Genomic DNA, 15,123 nt, shown 5'->3' with positions numbered 1-15,123 from the left:
TGGTTTTCCACATGTCAAACTCTTCCCCCTGTGCTTGGGGCCAGCCAGATTATGCCTGAGTCTTGGGTTGGCCTCATCATCCCTGTCTCGGGGGGCATTCTGCCCATCAGGGCCACTAGCCATGGGGAGAGAGTCCATCCCTGGGATGTCTGCCCTGAGGGCTCATGCTGTTTCTCCTTCTGTCCACAGCCCATCACCACTGAGAATGCACCAAAGAATGTAGTGGACAAGGTGAGTGATGGCAGGTGGTGGTGGGGGAGCCGGAACAGCCTGGGCAGGTGTGAGAAGGCCGAAAGTGGAGAGTGGATTTGGGGGAGAGTGGACGGATGTGGTTGGGGAAATGCTTCCGGAGTAGATTTGGGGAATTTGCAGGGAAGTAGTGGGGCGGCTGCTGACGCTGGGAAAAGGGCATCTGACCCTCCCTGTGTGTGTGGAAATGGGCTGCTAGGCAACTGGGCAGGCAGAGAGGGAGAGGCAGGGTGGGAGCTGAAAGGGAGCAGCCGGTGGTTAAATGTGGGCTTCCTTATGAAATATGCAGAATGCAAGAAAGCCAGGCAGATCTTTCCAAACAGGTTTTTCTGACCTAGCTGAGAGACGGACAGTTTCCTCAAGGCCATGCAGAAGATGAAGGGAGGAAAGTAGGTGGGTTCTGCCGTGGGGAAACTGAGGTTAGCTACTGAGAGAGATCTCCTGGCGATGGCCAGCAGGAAATCATGGGATTGGAGATGAAGGACTTCGGTTCAAATCTTGACTCTGCCAAGGTTCTAATTATGTGACTGTGGGCAAGGCATGAGCCTGTCTGTGCCTCAGTTTTCTTATCTGCAAAATGAGAATAATAGTATCTCCCACAGGAGCGGTTGTGAGTTGTAAACGAGAGGATTTGTTTAGCTCTGAGGGGGCCTTGATATGGGCAAAGAAATGTGAGACAAACACCAAAGTTCTTTCCCAGGCCCCTCTGCCAACCTCCTCATCTGCCACTCCTGACAAACCCAGCAGGTGGAAGACCTGGCTGCGTTTTGATTATTTTTCTTGCCTCCCCTCTCTGACTGCCTTTTCTCTGTCTGCAGGGAGAAGGAGCCTCCCGGGGTGGAAACACACGGAAAAGCCTCGAGGACAACGTGAGTGTGGATGGGCAGAAGAAGGATGGGGCTGGGCCCTGGTGGCCAGGGGGAATGGGGGAGGTGGATAACGCCTTGTTTCGTGGGCTTCCTTTACCTCTCTCTAGAAGGAGAGGCTGGCATTGTGGGCAGGCGCATTTCCTTACAGGCTGGGCCTCAGCCTTTGCTGCCACCTCCATCTAAGCAGGATCCAGAGCTCATTCATCCGCAACTGCACCAGGCCTCGGTGCTCAGGGCGGGTGGGAGGAGAGAGGGTGTGTGATGAGCGGCCATGGGGAGCAAGGGGAAATGCGCAAAACCACAGCAAGGGAAACTGAGGGCTGAGGCAGAGAAGGAGCCCTGACTCTTGGTGGGGGTCTTAGTCCTTGGGGAAGTGGTAGGGCCTGCTTCCCTGGAGACAAGAGTCTCAGAAAATAACAAGCTCCACTGTGTGGCTTAGATGCTGTTGGTTCAGGAGGAGGCTGGCAGATGGGTCCACGGGTCCCCCTGGGCTCCTCCTGCCTCCCATTCTTGGGAGAGGGGAAGGGGCAGATGCCCGAAATGGAAGGATCCCACAGAAGGGCTCAGGGTCTCTTCCAGGACGTGCTTTGAGCCCCGTTTGGGGTTGGTCTTGTCTCCATACCCCAGGGGCAGACTCCCAGCACGGTGGGGCTTTCTCCTTTCTTCCCTGCCCCTCTCTGACAGTGCCCCCTGTGCTGGCCCCTCCATCTTCACCCGCCCTGGGCTGCAGAGGAACAGGGAGTGGTTTTGGTGGTTGGCACAGGGGTAGATGTTGATGGCACGAGGCCCTATCATCTGACAGCTGCCTGACCCAGGGTGGGGAGGGCCCTGGAGGGAGTGCTGCGGGAGCAGGAGGGGCAGCTCCTATAGGCAGCCTGACTCCCGTGGTGAGCCCACTGCCACCGCCACATTGCCCTGGGGCAGCCCTGCATGTCCAGCCCTACAAAGCGGCAGCATCCCAAGGACCGCATGGGGCCTCTCCAGGTGGAGCAGGGAGCATGCCTCTTAAATTAGTGGGAAAGGCTCTGCTCAAGGTATGCGTGAGTTCCTCTGGGCGTGGGGCACTCATACTGGGGAGGGGCCCTTGTCCCGGTTTGTGATGTTTCTGGGGCTGGGGTGCAGGGGGAACCTAATTTTTTGTGTGTACCTACTACCAAGGATGTACAGGCTTTATGTACTCAAAATATATCATACGTGCTCAATAAATGTGAGCCGTTCTTATTACTGTTATTTTGACTAAGGGCTGGGAGCTGTGTTGGGTGTTTTGAGATCCTCCTGACACCCCTGTATGGCAGAGACTATGAATCCACTTTACAGATGAGGAAACAGAGGCTTGGCGTTGCTGAATGATTCGGTGAATGCCACTCCATCCCTTCCTGGGACTGCTCCTGGGGTCTGGTATTATCCTGAACTGCTAACCTTTGGCAAGGGGACAGGGTGATGGTGTGTGAACCAAGAATTCTAGCCAATGGTCTGGGCACACTCAGCAGCCAAATCCTAGAGCTGCTGTCCCCACATCCCCAGCCTGGGCCAGATGAATCTCGTCAACTAGAGCTACAGCAAGATAGAGTGAAGTTAGATGTCACGAAGAACTTTTGATTGCAAGAGTGTGCACGACCTTGGTCCTAGGGAAGAAAGAGGTGGCCATTTAGTTGTGACTGAGGCTCTTTGGCTTTTTTTAGAAGAAAGTATTGGTGATCTGGGATGGATGTGTCTGTGCCTGCGTGTTGGGGTAGGTAAGTGTGCTGTCTTGTCTGGATATGGGAGGTGGGACAAAATGAGCTTTGGAAAGGTAAGCAAGTTAGCAGCTACCAGAACGGCCTGTGTACTGTAAAAGAGGAGAGAAAACCTAATTTTTAAGGCTCCTGTCACCTGTCTCAGGTTGGGTTGGCCCCAGGGTCATCGAGCCAGTCTCCTGCCCAGCCACGGGACTCTCCAGCAGTCCACCCCAGGGGAGGAGGACCTGGACCTGCTGCTGTGATAATGTGGCTGTTTGTCAAGCTGCATTGCTGTCTCTGGCCCACGGCCCAGGACTCACAGGCAGAAATGGCTGTTTTCCTCCTGGCGAGTTGGTGTGTAGTGGAGTTTGTGGACAGCGTGCTGTGTCGCACTTTGTTTTGGAAAAATCCAGGCTAGTGGGCAGGAAGGAGAGGGGAAGGGGTGTGGCTGAAGGGGGTGCTATGTGGGGGTTGGCCACAGCCCCCAGAGGAGATGTAGGAATGGGGCCGGGCCCCTGACGTAGGTTGGTCACCAATCTCTGGCTGCCTGACAAGGCCCCTGGTGTTCGCTTACAGACCCTCCTCCCAACTGTGCCCCTCTGGGGACCTGGGCTCAGGAAATGGCTTTTCTTTTGGTCCAGAGCTGTTGTGTTTGGTCTGTGGACCTCAAAGGAAAGCAGGGCTCTTCCCACAGAGGCATTGCTTCAAACCGACCCCACCCAAGGCTGGGGGTTCCTGCTCCTTGCCTCATGATGGGGAAGAAGGCAGCAGATAACAGAACCTGGGGTCATAGACCTTGAGCCAACCAGTAGTGTCTGAGTGGTGATCCACTCTTGCCTGCAATGAGGACCAAGGCAAAAAGAGTTGCCTGAATCTGCAGCAGGAAGGATGAGGGTTAGATACCAGGAGGAACTTCCTGACAGTGAGAAAAGTAAGACACTCTGTCTGGGAGGCTGTTGAATCTCCTTTCATGGTGCGCTTTCAGCAAAGGAAGGACTGTGTTTTGGAGGTGAGGATAGGGGAGAGTTCTGTTTGGTGTTTAGAGAGTTGGATGAAAAGTTCTATAATCGACCTATGTCTTGAGAGGAGCCAGGAAGAAGTTCAAAGCCATGTGGGTAAGGCGCTTTGTGATCCCCGGAGAAGAAAAGAGTAGGATTACAGGCAGGCAGAGAGCTTATTTTTCTTTTTAAAATAAAATTTGTAAAGTCCTGTAGTCGTTTTCCCTAGGGGCTCTACGCAGAGTAGGCAGAAGATTATATGAGCACTGTGCAGTGCCCATTTTACAGATGGATAAATGAGACGGAACCTCTACTCCTCACACTGGGTCTGTTGATGAGTATCATGGTCCATAAAATATAAGCTCTCTGAGGTCAGGGACTTTACTTCCTTTGTCCCCTGGTGTCTAGAACACGGCCGGGCTCACAGCTGGTGGCACTCGGTGGATGTTTGCTGAATGAGAGAATGATCATGAAGATTGGAGGCCCAGGGATGACCGGATGCCTTGACTTACTCCCACCGTGCTTGTATAAAGCCTCCGTGATGAGGCATGCTTCCAAAGGCACCATCTCTAGCCTCGTGTGAGGTCACCTGTGTTTCTGGAGCAGCGGGGTGTGTTTGCTGACATGCCGTCCCCCCGCCCCAGCCCATTTGTTGTTCTGAGTTCTGTCTGTCTGTGTGTACCGACACTCAGACGTGTCACCGTGCATGTCTGCTTTCTGCCAGCAAGGGTCACGTGCCCCCAGACTTTGCAGAAAACAGGAAGCCCTGTCAGTGAGAGGGCAGCCCAGTGATTCATCAGGGGATGACAGTCCCAGCTGTTCGTCCCCCATCCTCCGCAGTGGAGTCACTGTCCAGGGTGGCTTCCTCCGCATGCCTCCCCTCCCCTCCCCGCCCGGTGGAGGAGAGCGGGCTTGGACTTTGCCTTATCACCTCTGGAGGCGGCCTGGCCAGACTCTGTTTGGGCCAAGTTTTTATTTATCTTTGCAGGCTTTTTTTGGGGTGGGGAGGCTGAGGAATGTGGAGTGTTGTAACGTTTGGAAGAGGGCAGTGGGGAAACGGGAGCCAGGTCTCCTGCCCTGCTTGTCCTGCTTACCCCTGCACCTTTGCAGGCTCCCAGCTCCCCTTGGTTCGCCAGTTCCCCCTGCCAAGCCCATATCAATATGGCCCATTGTCTTTCTCCAGCTCCCTGGGTCTGGTCCCATGCTCCTGGCCACACCTTACGTCTTGGCTACTGTTGTGGCTTCCAGTTGTTCAAAGCAGCTGTGGTGGCTTCCTCCAAAAGTGGCTACAGATCAGCAACAGATGAAACCCAAGGGGCTATTTATAGCAGGGTGGCCCTGGGGCCTGGAGTAGGGCCTAGGGCCTGGGGAGATTCAGGAACTCCTCATTAGGGACCAGTGAAATGGAGATGGATGAAGTGTTGGTTTCTTTGTTCCCCTTACGGGGGGCAGTTTTGGAACAGCCTAGTTTGGGTCTTGAAAACCAAACACAGTCACTCATTGACCCCCAGCTCCACCCCTGTCTAATCCCCCCACCTCCAAGCTTGACTCATGCAAACTGGAGTCCTCAGGGCCAGAAAAGCTGTGAGACTTAGAAACTTCCCCCCAGTAGCCCCACTTGGCTCTTCCCTCCTTGACTGCTGAGGAGCTGCTCATTGGTCCGAGGCAGCTGGGACAGAGCGGACTCTGGGCAGAGCCTTCTTCTGGATGGCTGGATGGAGGGTTCCCCTCTTAGCAGAGCTGCTCTAACTTGGGGCTCAGCTGGGAGCTGGGCCTCGGAGCCCATCTATCCTGCCTTGTAGGCACTGCGGAGCCAGGAGAGGGGTGCAGGGGCTCCTCTTCTTGGAGTCCCCGTGGTCAAACCCCAGGTTGGAGTGTGAATCCTGCCTGGCCATCAACTTCCCAGGGACTTGAGGGTAAGTTATTCTGTGCCTCAGTTTCTTCCTTTCTTGGCAGATTGTGGTCGTGTCTCTTTAAAGAAGAGGCTGCAACTTGGTGGTAGGAAAAGACCGTTTTCTGAGAGGCACAGGGGTTTTTGGAAGGTGTCAATGGGCTCAGGAGGTCTGAGAATCTAGAAATTGGGTGTCCCGATTCTGCGTCCTGTGAGGTGGCTGGAAGGATGGGTAGAGGCGATGCAGGGTGTTGATTTTCTATAGAGGTGAATGTTTGGTTGTAACTACCCTTTTCATTTTTCTTGATACAAAACTAACAACAAAAACAACAGCTGTCATCTGGTGAATGCCAGGCATGATGTGAAGTGCCTTATATGCATAACTCCTTTGGATCCTCACTGCCAGCCTGAGGGTTGTCCCATTTTACATGTGACATTACAAGAGGCTCAGAGGGGTTAAGTGACTGGCAGGGCTGCCCAGCAGGATCCTGGAATCCAAACTCTGTGCTTTGTGGGCCTCTGATCCTGTGCTTTCACACCTGCCATGCCATCCTGCTGCCCTGGGATGGATTGGGCCCATTTGCTTAAGTTTGTACCACTCGACAGCTGTGAAGAGCGGAGTGAGTGAGATGGCCACTGTCTGCCACAGACAGTGGGGAGTGGGCCCTTAGAAGCATGGCTCACTGCCTTAGGCCTCGTCTTGGTTCCTGCATGCTCCACCTGCCTGTTCTGGTTTCTAAACTCAGTTGAATTACTTGCTGTTACAGCGTTCAAACAGAGAAGCGTGGGGTGATGGTGGCAAGACAGAGGGGCACCATTACTCTCGTCACTCCTTTCGTCGTGGCAGTCGTATTCTCCTCCTGGGGGTTCTCTTGTGTTGGCGAGTGAATCAAAGTGAAGTGTGTTTCCATTGATTCAGTAAGGGTTGAGCGTGCCCTCAGTGTGGATGGCACCAGCTCAGTGGGGTGCACTCCTCAGCATTCGAGATTTCTTCCTTTCGTCCCTCTGGGGCTTGTACACAGGCAGGCACACTCACGTGGAATCAGTGTTGATGGCTTTGGCTTCGGGCAGGCTGTATTTTTGCAGTGGTTAGGGTGGCAGGGCCGGAATGTTGGCAGGGAAAGGAGAAGAGGATCGTGTTTGCCTCCGTGGACAGCTCTCTGGTGTGCTCCTCCCGCCATCCTGCCCACCCCTGCATAATGCTGCTTCTCTTCTCTCCTTCCCAGGGCTCCGCCAGGGTCACCCCGAGTGTCCAGCCCCACCTCCAGCCCATCAGGTATGCCTGGCCCACGGGGGCAGGGGGCGGGAGTGCAAGCAGGGGGGGGGCACTGTGGGTGTTCCTGTTAAGTCTTGCCTCTGGGTCTCCCAGACTGCAACCATAAAGCCACGGGCGGGGAGTGTGGGCAAACGTGAAAGGCACAGGAGAGGATGCGTGCAGATGCCCTTGGCAACAGTTGTGTTTTGAGCTCTTAGCCAGCCCTTGAGCTGAGTCTTTATTTACCTGCATGAGCTCATCTAGTCCTTGCAACAACCCTGCAAGGTACGTATTTTATTCCCTTTGGTAGAGCAGCATTTCAGAGAAATGAGGTGACTTGTAAAGGTCACACAGCCACCAAGAGGCAGCACTTGGATTTGCGTTTAGGGCTGGTGGGCATCGAGGCCTGTGCTGGATCTCTTCCTCTCTGCAGATGGGATTCTGACTGGGCAGAGTCATTTATGAAAGGAAAGTTCCCTATCTGGCTGGGCTGGCAGGGGCCGGGGGAAGGGGATGCACAAGGGACTTTATGTCTTGGCGATCCAGAGAGTTTGTTTTGCCCTCTGTGCCTCACCTTCACCCACTGAGGCTCCTGAGATGATCGGGGATGCCAGCCCTGGGGTAGAGTTGAAGCCCCTGGAAGTTTCTGGCCCAGCTGCCAGCTGTCCACAGACTGGAGGTGGCTCCTTAGAAGATCCCCTCCTTCCCTTAGACCTGGGCAGGTGGATGCAGAGTGTGATGCTGAGGCTGTCCGGCTGGTGGCACTGTTCTGCCTTTGCGTCCTTCCTGGGTTCCAGTCTGTAGACAGGGGCGGGTCAGCGCCCTGGATGGGCCACGTCTGACTCATGGTCCTCACCAGCACGGCCCCTCTTGCTCCCCTTTCTGTGCTGAGGGAGAGGCTGAAATCACAGGAGCTTGGCTTGTGAGTTTTTCTGACATTCTAGTTTCTTCCTTGGAGCCAGGACAGAGAGGGGTTTTGGAGGGTGGGGAGGAGGGGATGCTGCAAGTTAGCTGAGGCTCCCCGCCCTCACACCCACTTGCTTGCAGGTAGGTGTACGTGTGGCTTCTTGTCCCAGGCTGGTCACCACCTACAAGAACTGTCCTTGGGTAGGCAGTTGGCTTGAGATAGAAACTTCTCCCCCACAACTGCAATGAGAAGCTTTCCATAGGGACAAGAAGTGGCTGGGACTCAGAGTCAAACTCAAACCAGGCTCCTTACCTCTGGGTGCTGGTCCCCAGTCCCACTCAGGCCCCTGTCATCCCACCAGAGAGGTCCTGCCATGCCTCATCCTTGGCTGCCCGATCTCCACACCCCACCTGAACTGGGATTGAACCCTGGTGGAGGTCTGGATTCCTCATGGCTTCTCAGCATCTGGGGGCTTGTTGTGTCTAGTGCCGGAGAGCCCTCGTCACTTTTAAATAGCCCAGCGGTATTCCTTTCGCTGCCCTCCACTCTCCACTTTATCCCGCTGTGGTGAAATGTTAGCAGAATGAAATGTGAGTGCTGCCTGCATTTGATAGAGGGGGAAGCGAGACTCTAGGAGGTTGATGATTGGGGAAAAAGCTGGAGGGATGGGGGAGGTGCTTCTAGAAGCAAGAGGTGGGCTTCCCCAGTGGGCATCCTGGATCCTTCCTCTAGAAGAAAAGTTCGGAGGGATGTAAAGATGTGAGCTCCTCCCTTCCTTACCCAGTGCCCAGTGGAGAGGATGGCCAGCCCAGGGTCCTCCCCACCTCTCTGGGAAACGCATGGTGCTGGCGGCTGCCGGCCACTGCAGCAGCAAGGGCTCCGTGCCCTCTTGTTTTCTGGGCCCTTAGAAATCAGGGAGGCCGCTGCCAAGAAGCAGCTCTGGCAGGCGGTGGGAGCTGCCAGGGGTGGGGAGAAGGCCAAGGAACAAAGGGCAGGAGTTGGCCTGCCTCCGGGAGGGCTGGAATGTGTGCTGTGGTCTGGCTTACCTCGAACCCAGGTGAACGTGTCACCTGAGGTGCCCCCTCCCCTGAGAGGTTTCCCGCCCACTCCACAGCTCGAGAGCTAGGGGCGGGCAGTGGAAGGCTCCGTTCCAGGGCTGGAAAGCGCCCAGTGCAGGCTCTCCTTCCTCTTCCAGAGCAGTCTGGGGCCTTTCGGGAGACTTCTGCCTGGCCAGGCAGCCAGTGTTGGGAGCCAGAGCTCCTGGGTTCCTGGGCCAGTCTGGCCCTGGCTCTGAGCTCTGGAGTCACAGATTGAAGGCAGTGGCCAAAGGACTGATGGGAACCAAGAATTGGTGTCATCACAGTTTGGTTCTGAAATGGCCTGAGGTCCTTGCCAGCCCTACCCAGCTCGTTCTCACTGGTACTCCCAAGTCGGCCACACTGGCCTTGCCAGAGGGAGCCTGTGGCCTTGGCCTTGGGTTGAAGAGCAGCCAAGCGCCCTGGGCTGCATATGGGGGTCACACAGGGTGTGTATGGGGTGCAGCTATCTGGGGCCTTCCCTGTGGGCTGGATTCTGATATGGCCCCTTCGCTGCTTGCTGTCTCCCTAGAAACATGAGTGTGAGCCGGACCATGGAGGACAGCTGTGAGCTGGACCTGGTGTACGTCACAGAAAGGATCATCGCTGTCTCCTTCCCCAGCACAGCCAATGAGGAGAACTTCCGGAGCAACCTCCGTGAGGTGGCCCAGATGCTCAAGTCCAAACATGGAGGCAACTACCTGGTGAGGATGGAGCCTCGCGCCCATCGTCCTGTGCCCTCTATGCTTCCATCTGCTCACCACCTCTTCATGACTGGTATCCCTGCCACCAGCCCCTGTGCCAGCACTCCCTCTTCTCTTTGTTTGTCTGCCTTTCCCCTCAGGCAGCTCTTGTGCCTGAGTCTTCAATCACTCTCCAGCCCTGCTCTACTCTAAGGAGTGTGCTGCAGCTGGAATGTAGCTGTGTGTGCTTGTGTGTGCTGGCCAGGAGAAGAGAGTAACAATAAGAGTTCAGGTTATTGAGCGCTTGCTACTAGCCAGGCCCTGTTCCAACTGCTTTCCACGCACTTAACCTTTGCAGCAGCCCTAGCAAGCAGGCACTTGCTAGAGCACAGAGAGGTGGGGTTATTTGCCTAAAGTTGCAAGGTCAGGAAGTGGCAGAGCTGGCACAGGGTCGGTGCCTCTGAGAAGTCTGAGGGCAGAGTCTTGGCAACATGTGTCTTAAGGGACCCTGGGTTGCTGGCACCTGGCTCGGCCTGGCCCAGAGGAGTCACCTCGGCACATGGGAGAGAGGTGCTGGCGGTGGTCTCCACTAACGCAGAAAGGCCAATCTGTCCTTGGCCCCAGAGGAGGGCTCAGGTCCATTTTAGAGAGAGGTGCCTGTGGACTGGACCCACAGATCTGATCTGTACAACCTGAGGTGGCTGTCCCCAGGGTGTTTGAGATGGGAGGTAGGAGGCCGCATTAGTTTCCCAGGGCCGCTGTAACAAATGAGGCGGCCCTTTCTATCCACAGGTTTTACCTCTTTGGACTCAATCCATCATGATTTGAAAATATTCAGAAAAAACCCAACAGTAAATAACAATAAAAAACAATACAAATAAAAACAATACAGCAGAACAACTATTTGCAGAACGTTTATATTGTATTAGGTGTTACAAGTAACCTAGAGATGATTTAAAGTCTACGGAAGTATATGCATAACTTATATGCAAATAGTACATTTTTTATATGCAAGTTGTATGCAAATAGTACATATTTTATGTAAGAGACCTGAGCATCCATGGATTTTGGTATCCACTATCCATGGCGGGGTGGAGGGGTCCTAGATCCAAATCCCCCATAGACACCAAGTGATGACTCTACCTCAAATCTGGTGGCTCAAAATAACAGAAATTTATTCTCTCTCTCACAGTTCTGAAGGCTGGAAATCTGAAATCAAGGTGGTGACAGGGCCATGCTCCCTCTGAATCCTATGGCAGAGAATCCCTTCTTGTCTTTTCCTAGCTTTTGGTGGGATTCCGTGGTTTGTAGCACATCACTCCAATCTCTGCCTCCGTCTCCACGTGGCCTTCTTCAGTGTCTCTCTGTGTATCTTCTCCTCCTACAAGGACATCAATTATTGGACTTAGGGTCTGCCCTAGATCCAGGTTGATCTCATATTGAGATCCTTAACTACTTACATTGGCAAAGGCACTATTTCCAAATAAGGTTGTATTCTGAGGTTCTGGGTGGACATGACATTTTGAGGATACTATTCAACCGCTATAGAGACCCACCTGTTAGCTGCATTGGGGCATTGTTAAGAGCCTGGCTTTAAACATCAGAAAGTCCTGGGTTCAAATTCTGTCTCTGCCTTTACTAACTACATGATCTTGGCTGTTTAGCCTCACTAAGCCCTAGCTTCTGCATCTGTAAAGTGGGTCTAAGGTCTACCTCTTATGGTTGTTAAGAGAATTAAGCCAGCTGTTACGTGTAAATTCCTTAACACAGGCTGGCAGGTGGCAGACATTCACTGAGTGATGGCTATTGTAACATAATAAAGTGTATTCCTTTACAGAGTGCAAGAGTGGATGCAAATCCACCTATTTCTGATTTTAGGAGTCCAGGGTTCTATGGGACTTGGCGCCCTGCCACCCCTCTCTCTATCCTGCCTATTCCAGGCTGGGCTGTCCCCTTTTCTCCCCAGGAGATGATACAGTGGCCTTTGAGTTTCCTAGGCAGTGGGGTGGATATGGGAAGTTCTGCATGCCCCCCTCGGAGGTAGAGGCAGGAATTCCAGAGACTGGAGAATTCCTTAGGATTCCAGTGGTCAGGAACCGGACAGTGGTCAGGCATTGAAAGGCATGTGCTGGGAGAGGTATGTCAAGGGTCTGATTGGGCCCACCCAGGAGAGTTTGCCCCTCTGATGGAGGAAGTCTCGTGACAGAGAGGTTGCAACCTCATGGGATGAGGTTCTAGGGTCAAGGTGTGAAGTGGAAACCAGAGATTGCCAACTACTTATCGTCTCACACCGCTGGATTCCTGTTCAGTGTGGCGAGAGGCAAGCAGGACTGGAGACAAGTTCCATCCCCTTCTCGTCTTCCATTTGGGGCATCCGCTCACAGAGCGGGGTGGCTGAGTGTCTGCATCTCTCTCTCTCTCTCTCTCCCTTTTCATCCTGAGGACCTACAGTTGAGTTCCTCTTGGTGACGGTGTGTCTGCTGGGACTCACCTGCATGTTCACGTATGGATAGGATTCCTATCAGGGGAAAGAGAGTGAGAGCAGGCACAGGAGATCCAGCGAGCTCATGGCTGTTTCATGGCCAGGCCCCTGGCTGTGGGAGGACATTGACGCTCTGCTGGATGCTGTCGTGGGCTCTTCAGAGGAAGTTGGCAATGATGCCACGGTCCTTTCTGGGACCAGCAGGCCATGGTTCTCTCTCTCCTCGCCGCCTTCCTCACCCTCACCTCCTCATGCTCTCTTCCTTTTTCTCCTTCTAGCTGTTCAACCTCTCTGAGCGGAGACCTGACATCACGAAGCTCCATGCCAAGGTGAGCCAGGGGCTGTTTTGGGGTAGGGGAGGAGAAAGAGAACAGATGGACTCCCTCTCTGGGGTTCCCACATAATAATATTGGGGGAAATGTTGTGACAGTTTGAAAAGCCTATTCAAAGTCAGAGTGCCATCTTACATCTGGAAAATGGAAAATGATCTATTTATCATTTCCATAATGCCAATTACAGAAAGCAAAGCTTGGGGCAGTGACTTTCTACCCAGGTCTGCCTGCCGGGGAATACACCAGAATCTCTTGGGTGAGGCTGGAGTTGTGAGATGTTTAGTTTTTGGATTTAAAGCAGTTGGGAGTCTCTGCTTTTGACCTTCCAGCTGCTGTTTTTTTTTTGTTGTTGTTGTTTTGTTTTGTTTTGATTTTTGAGATGCAGTCCCCCTCTGTCGCCCAGGCTGGAGTGCAGTGGCGTGATCTCAGCTCACTGCAACCTCCGCCTCCCAGGTTCAAGCGATTCTCCTGCCTCAGCCTTCCGAGTAGCTGGGACTACAGGCACATGCTACCACGCCTGGCTAATTTTTGTATTTTTAGTAGAGATGGGGTTTCGCCATGTTGGCCAGCCTGGTCTCAAACTCCTGGCCTCAATTGATCTGCCCACCTTGGCCTCCCAAAGTGCTGGGATTACAGGCATGAACCAGTGTGCCTGGACCTGCTGCCACTTTTTATTCTGTTTGCTCGGGGGGCTGTGTGTGGGCTTTGCCATGGACATCTGCTCCTAGCTCTGAGAGTTTGGTACATGCTGCTGTGTGACCCTGGGTGGGTGACGGACTTCTCTGGGCCTCAGTGTGCCCCTCTGAAAGTGGCCTGGCTGGATTATGTGTGCTCTGTGGGTCCTTGCAGAGTTCTCTTTTACTTTAAAGTTGGTGAGTCTAGAAAGGTTTTGAGAGGCCCGAAGCCTGCTATTCAGGTCTGCCCTTTGTGTCCTTAAGGCTGCTCTTGGCTGACCTGGAAAGTGGATGGTTTGTGTGACCAGGGCCTAGAAAAGAGTCATGAACATCAGACAGCCTTTTGCTTTTTCCTCTCACAGCCTGAGCCAGGCCTCAGGGCTGTCCGTGGGAGAACAGCTTTAGGACAGTGCTTGGGGCCCCTCAGCATGCTGGAAGGTCAGTCCTATAGTAGGGACCTTGGGGTCATCAGCTCCAAGCCTTTCTTTTTGTTTGTTTGTTTTTTTTTAACACACATATGGGGAAATTGAGGCTGGAAGAGGACATGAGGCCTAAGGCCCCACAGTGAGTCAGTGCCAGGGCCAAGACCCGGGCCCAGGGTCCCAAGTACTGGGTCATGCATGGCCTTTGCCCTTCACTCCCCTGCCTCCTCGCTGGCCAGTGGGCAGGGAGGAACCAAGTCCTGGCAGGAACTAGCAGCTGCGGGCCACCGCCCAGGTACTGGCACGTGGCGTAGGCGGCTCCCACTGGCTTGGTTGGCTCTGCAGGGCTTCTGCCCTCTTCTCACTCATGGCTTGGGCCACAGGTACTGGAATTTGGCTGGCCCGACCTCCACACCCCAGCCCTGGAGAAGATCTGCAGCATCTGTAAGGCCATGGACACATGGCTCAACGCAGACCCCCACAATGTCGTTGTTCTACACAACAAGGTCAGAGCTGTGGGGGGCGGTGTGTGTGTGTGTGTGTGTGTGCGTGCGCACGTGTGTGTGTGCCTGAATGTGTCCTTGGATGATTGTGTGTGCCTGCCTATATCTTTGGATTTTGTGAGCATATAAGTCTGTGTGTATTTTTCTTTCTAGGGGATAGTAGATTCTGTCTTGGGGGGCACTTCTAAGAAGTGTAGGGGACATCAGTTTATGTCCACGGCAGTGGATGATCAGCTGTGTTTTTTTCTGAGACTTAGTCCCCACCTGCTTACCTCCCCTGAGGCCCCCTTCCTCCTTATGTTCTACCTTAAATCAACACCCCTCTCTCCGGCCCTGACTCCTTTCCACCAAGGCTTCTAGATAAGCTCTGGAGCAGCAAGGCTGGCCTTAGAAATAAATGCTTTTGTGTTTGGGGCTCTTTCAGGGAAACCGAGGCAGGATAGGAGTTGTCATCGCGGCTTACATGCACTACAGCAACATTTCTGCCAGGTAAGAGGGGCCTGGAGCCTCCCATCCTCTGAACATCGACAGTGTGACCCCCCTCCTCTCATCCACCCACAGCCTCTCTGTTCCCTGGAGTGAGGGGATTTGCACAGAGGGAATGAGAAGCAATGAGGATGGGGGAAGGGGCCCTCAGCTCTGAGGCAGGAGCCTGTGGACAGAGGGTGGGAGGGAGGAGAGTCCACTTCTCTCTCAGGGGTTCTGGTGGGACAGCCTTGGGAGGCAGGCCCTGTCCTGAGCACCCCATTCGGCCAGCTCCTCGGAGCCACTTTTCCTTGCCAAACTGCCTTCTTTTTCCCTGGGCCAGCAGGAAGGGAGTCAGAAAGAAATGTCGGATCAGATCTGGGTCTGGCAAAACAATCTAGAAGTTGTCTCGTCCATTCCTCTGCCTCTGGACAACAGGACCCTCTTCCTACCTAGGTGTTTGGAACAAGAATAAAGAACAACCAGTCACTGACTCCCTTTCCAATCCCACTCTGCAGGGAGGCGGAGGGATTCACCCATTCGTTTTGTTATTCATTCAACAAGGAATATGGCTGGGCGCAGTGGCTCACGCCTGTAAT

At 53.9% G+C, this 15,123-nt stretch overlaps 1 protein-coding gene across 4 annotated transcripts in view; it reads left to right on the top strand.

Annotated features, from left to right (window-relative positions):
- Window positions 1-15,123, top strand: part of TNS1 (tensin 1) — a 179,031-nt gene that overhangs the window by 71,564 nt on the left and 92,344 nt on the right. For all 4 annotated transcript variants that reach the window (XM_030802711.1, XM_030802710.1, XM_030802709.1 and 1 more), the window contains exons 3-9: window positions 190-231; window positions 1,068-1,118; window positions 6,952-7,001; window positions 9,496-9,667; window positions 12,407-12,457; window positions 13,940-14,062; window positions 14,484-14,548. In XM_030802711.1, the coding sequence (XP_030658571.1) occupies window positions 9,500-9,667; window positions 12,407-12,457; window positions 13,940-14,062; window positions 14,484-14,548 (407 nt within the window). In that variant the 5' untranslated portion in view covers window positions 190-231; window positions 1,068-1,118; window positions 6,952-7,001; window positions 9,496-9,499. The remainder of the gene's footprint in view (window positions 1-189; window positions 232-1,067; window positions 1,119-6,951; window positions 7,002-9,495; window positions 9,668-12,406; window positions 12,458-13,939; window positions 14,063-14,483; window positions 14,549-15,123) is intronic.

This window comes from Nomascus leucogenys, chromosome 22a, assembly GCF_006542625.1.
Source record: "Nomascus leucogenys isolate Asia chromosome 22a, Asia_NLE_v1, whole genome shotgun sequence".
Taxonomy (NCBI): domain Eukaryota; kingdom Metazoa; phylum Chordata; class Mammalia; order Primates; family Hylobatidae; genus Nomascus; species Nomascus leucogenys.
The sequence above is the reverse complement of the archived record's forward strand: the minus strand, read 5'-3'. Positions and strand labels throughout refer to the sequence as shown.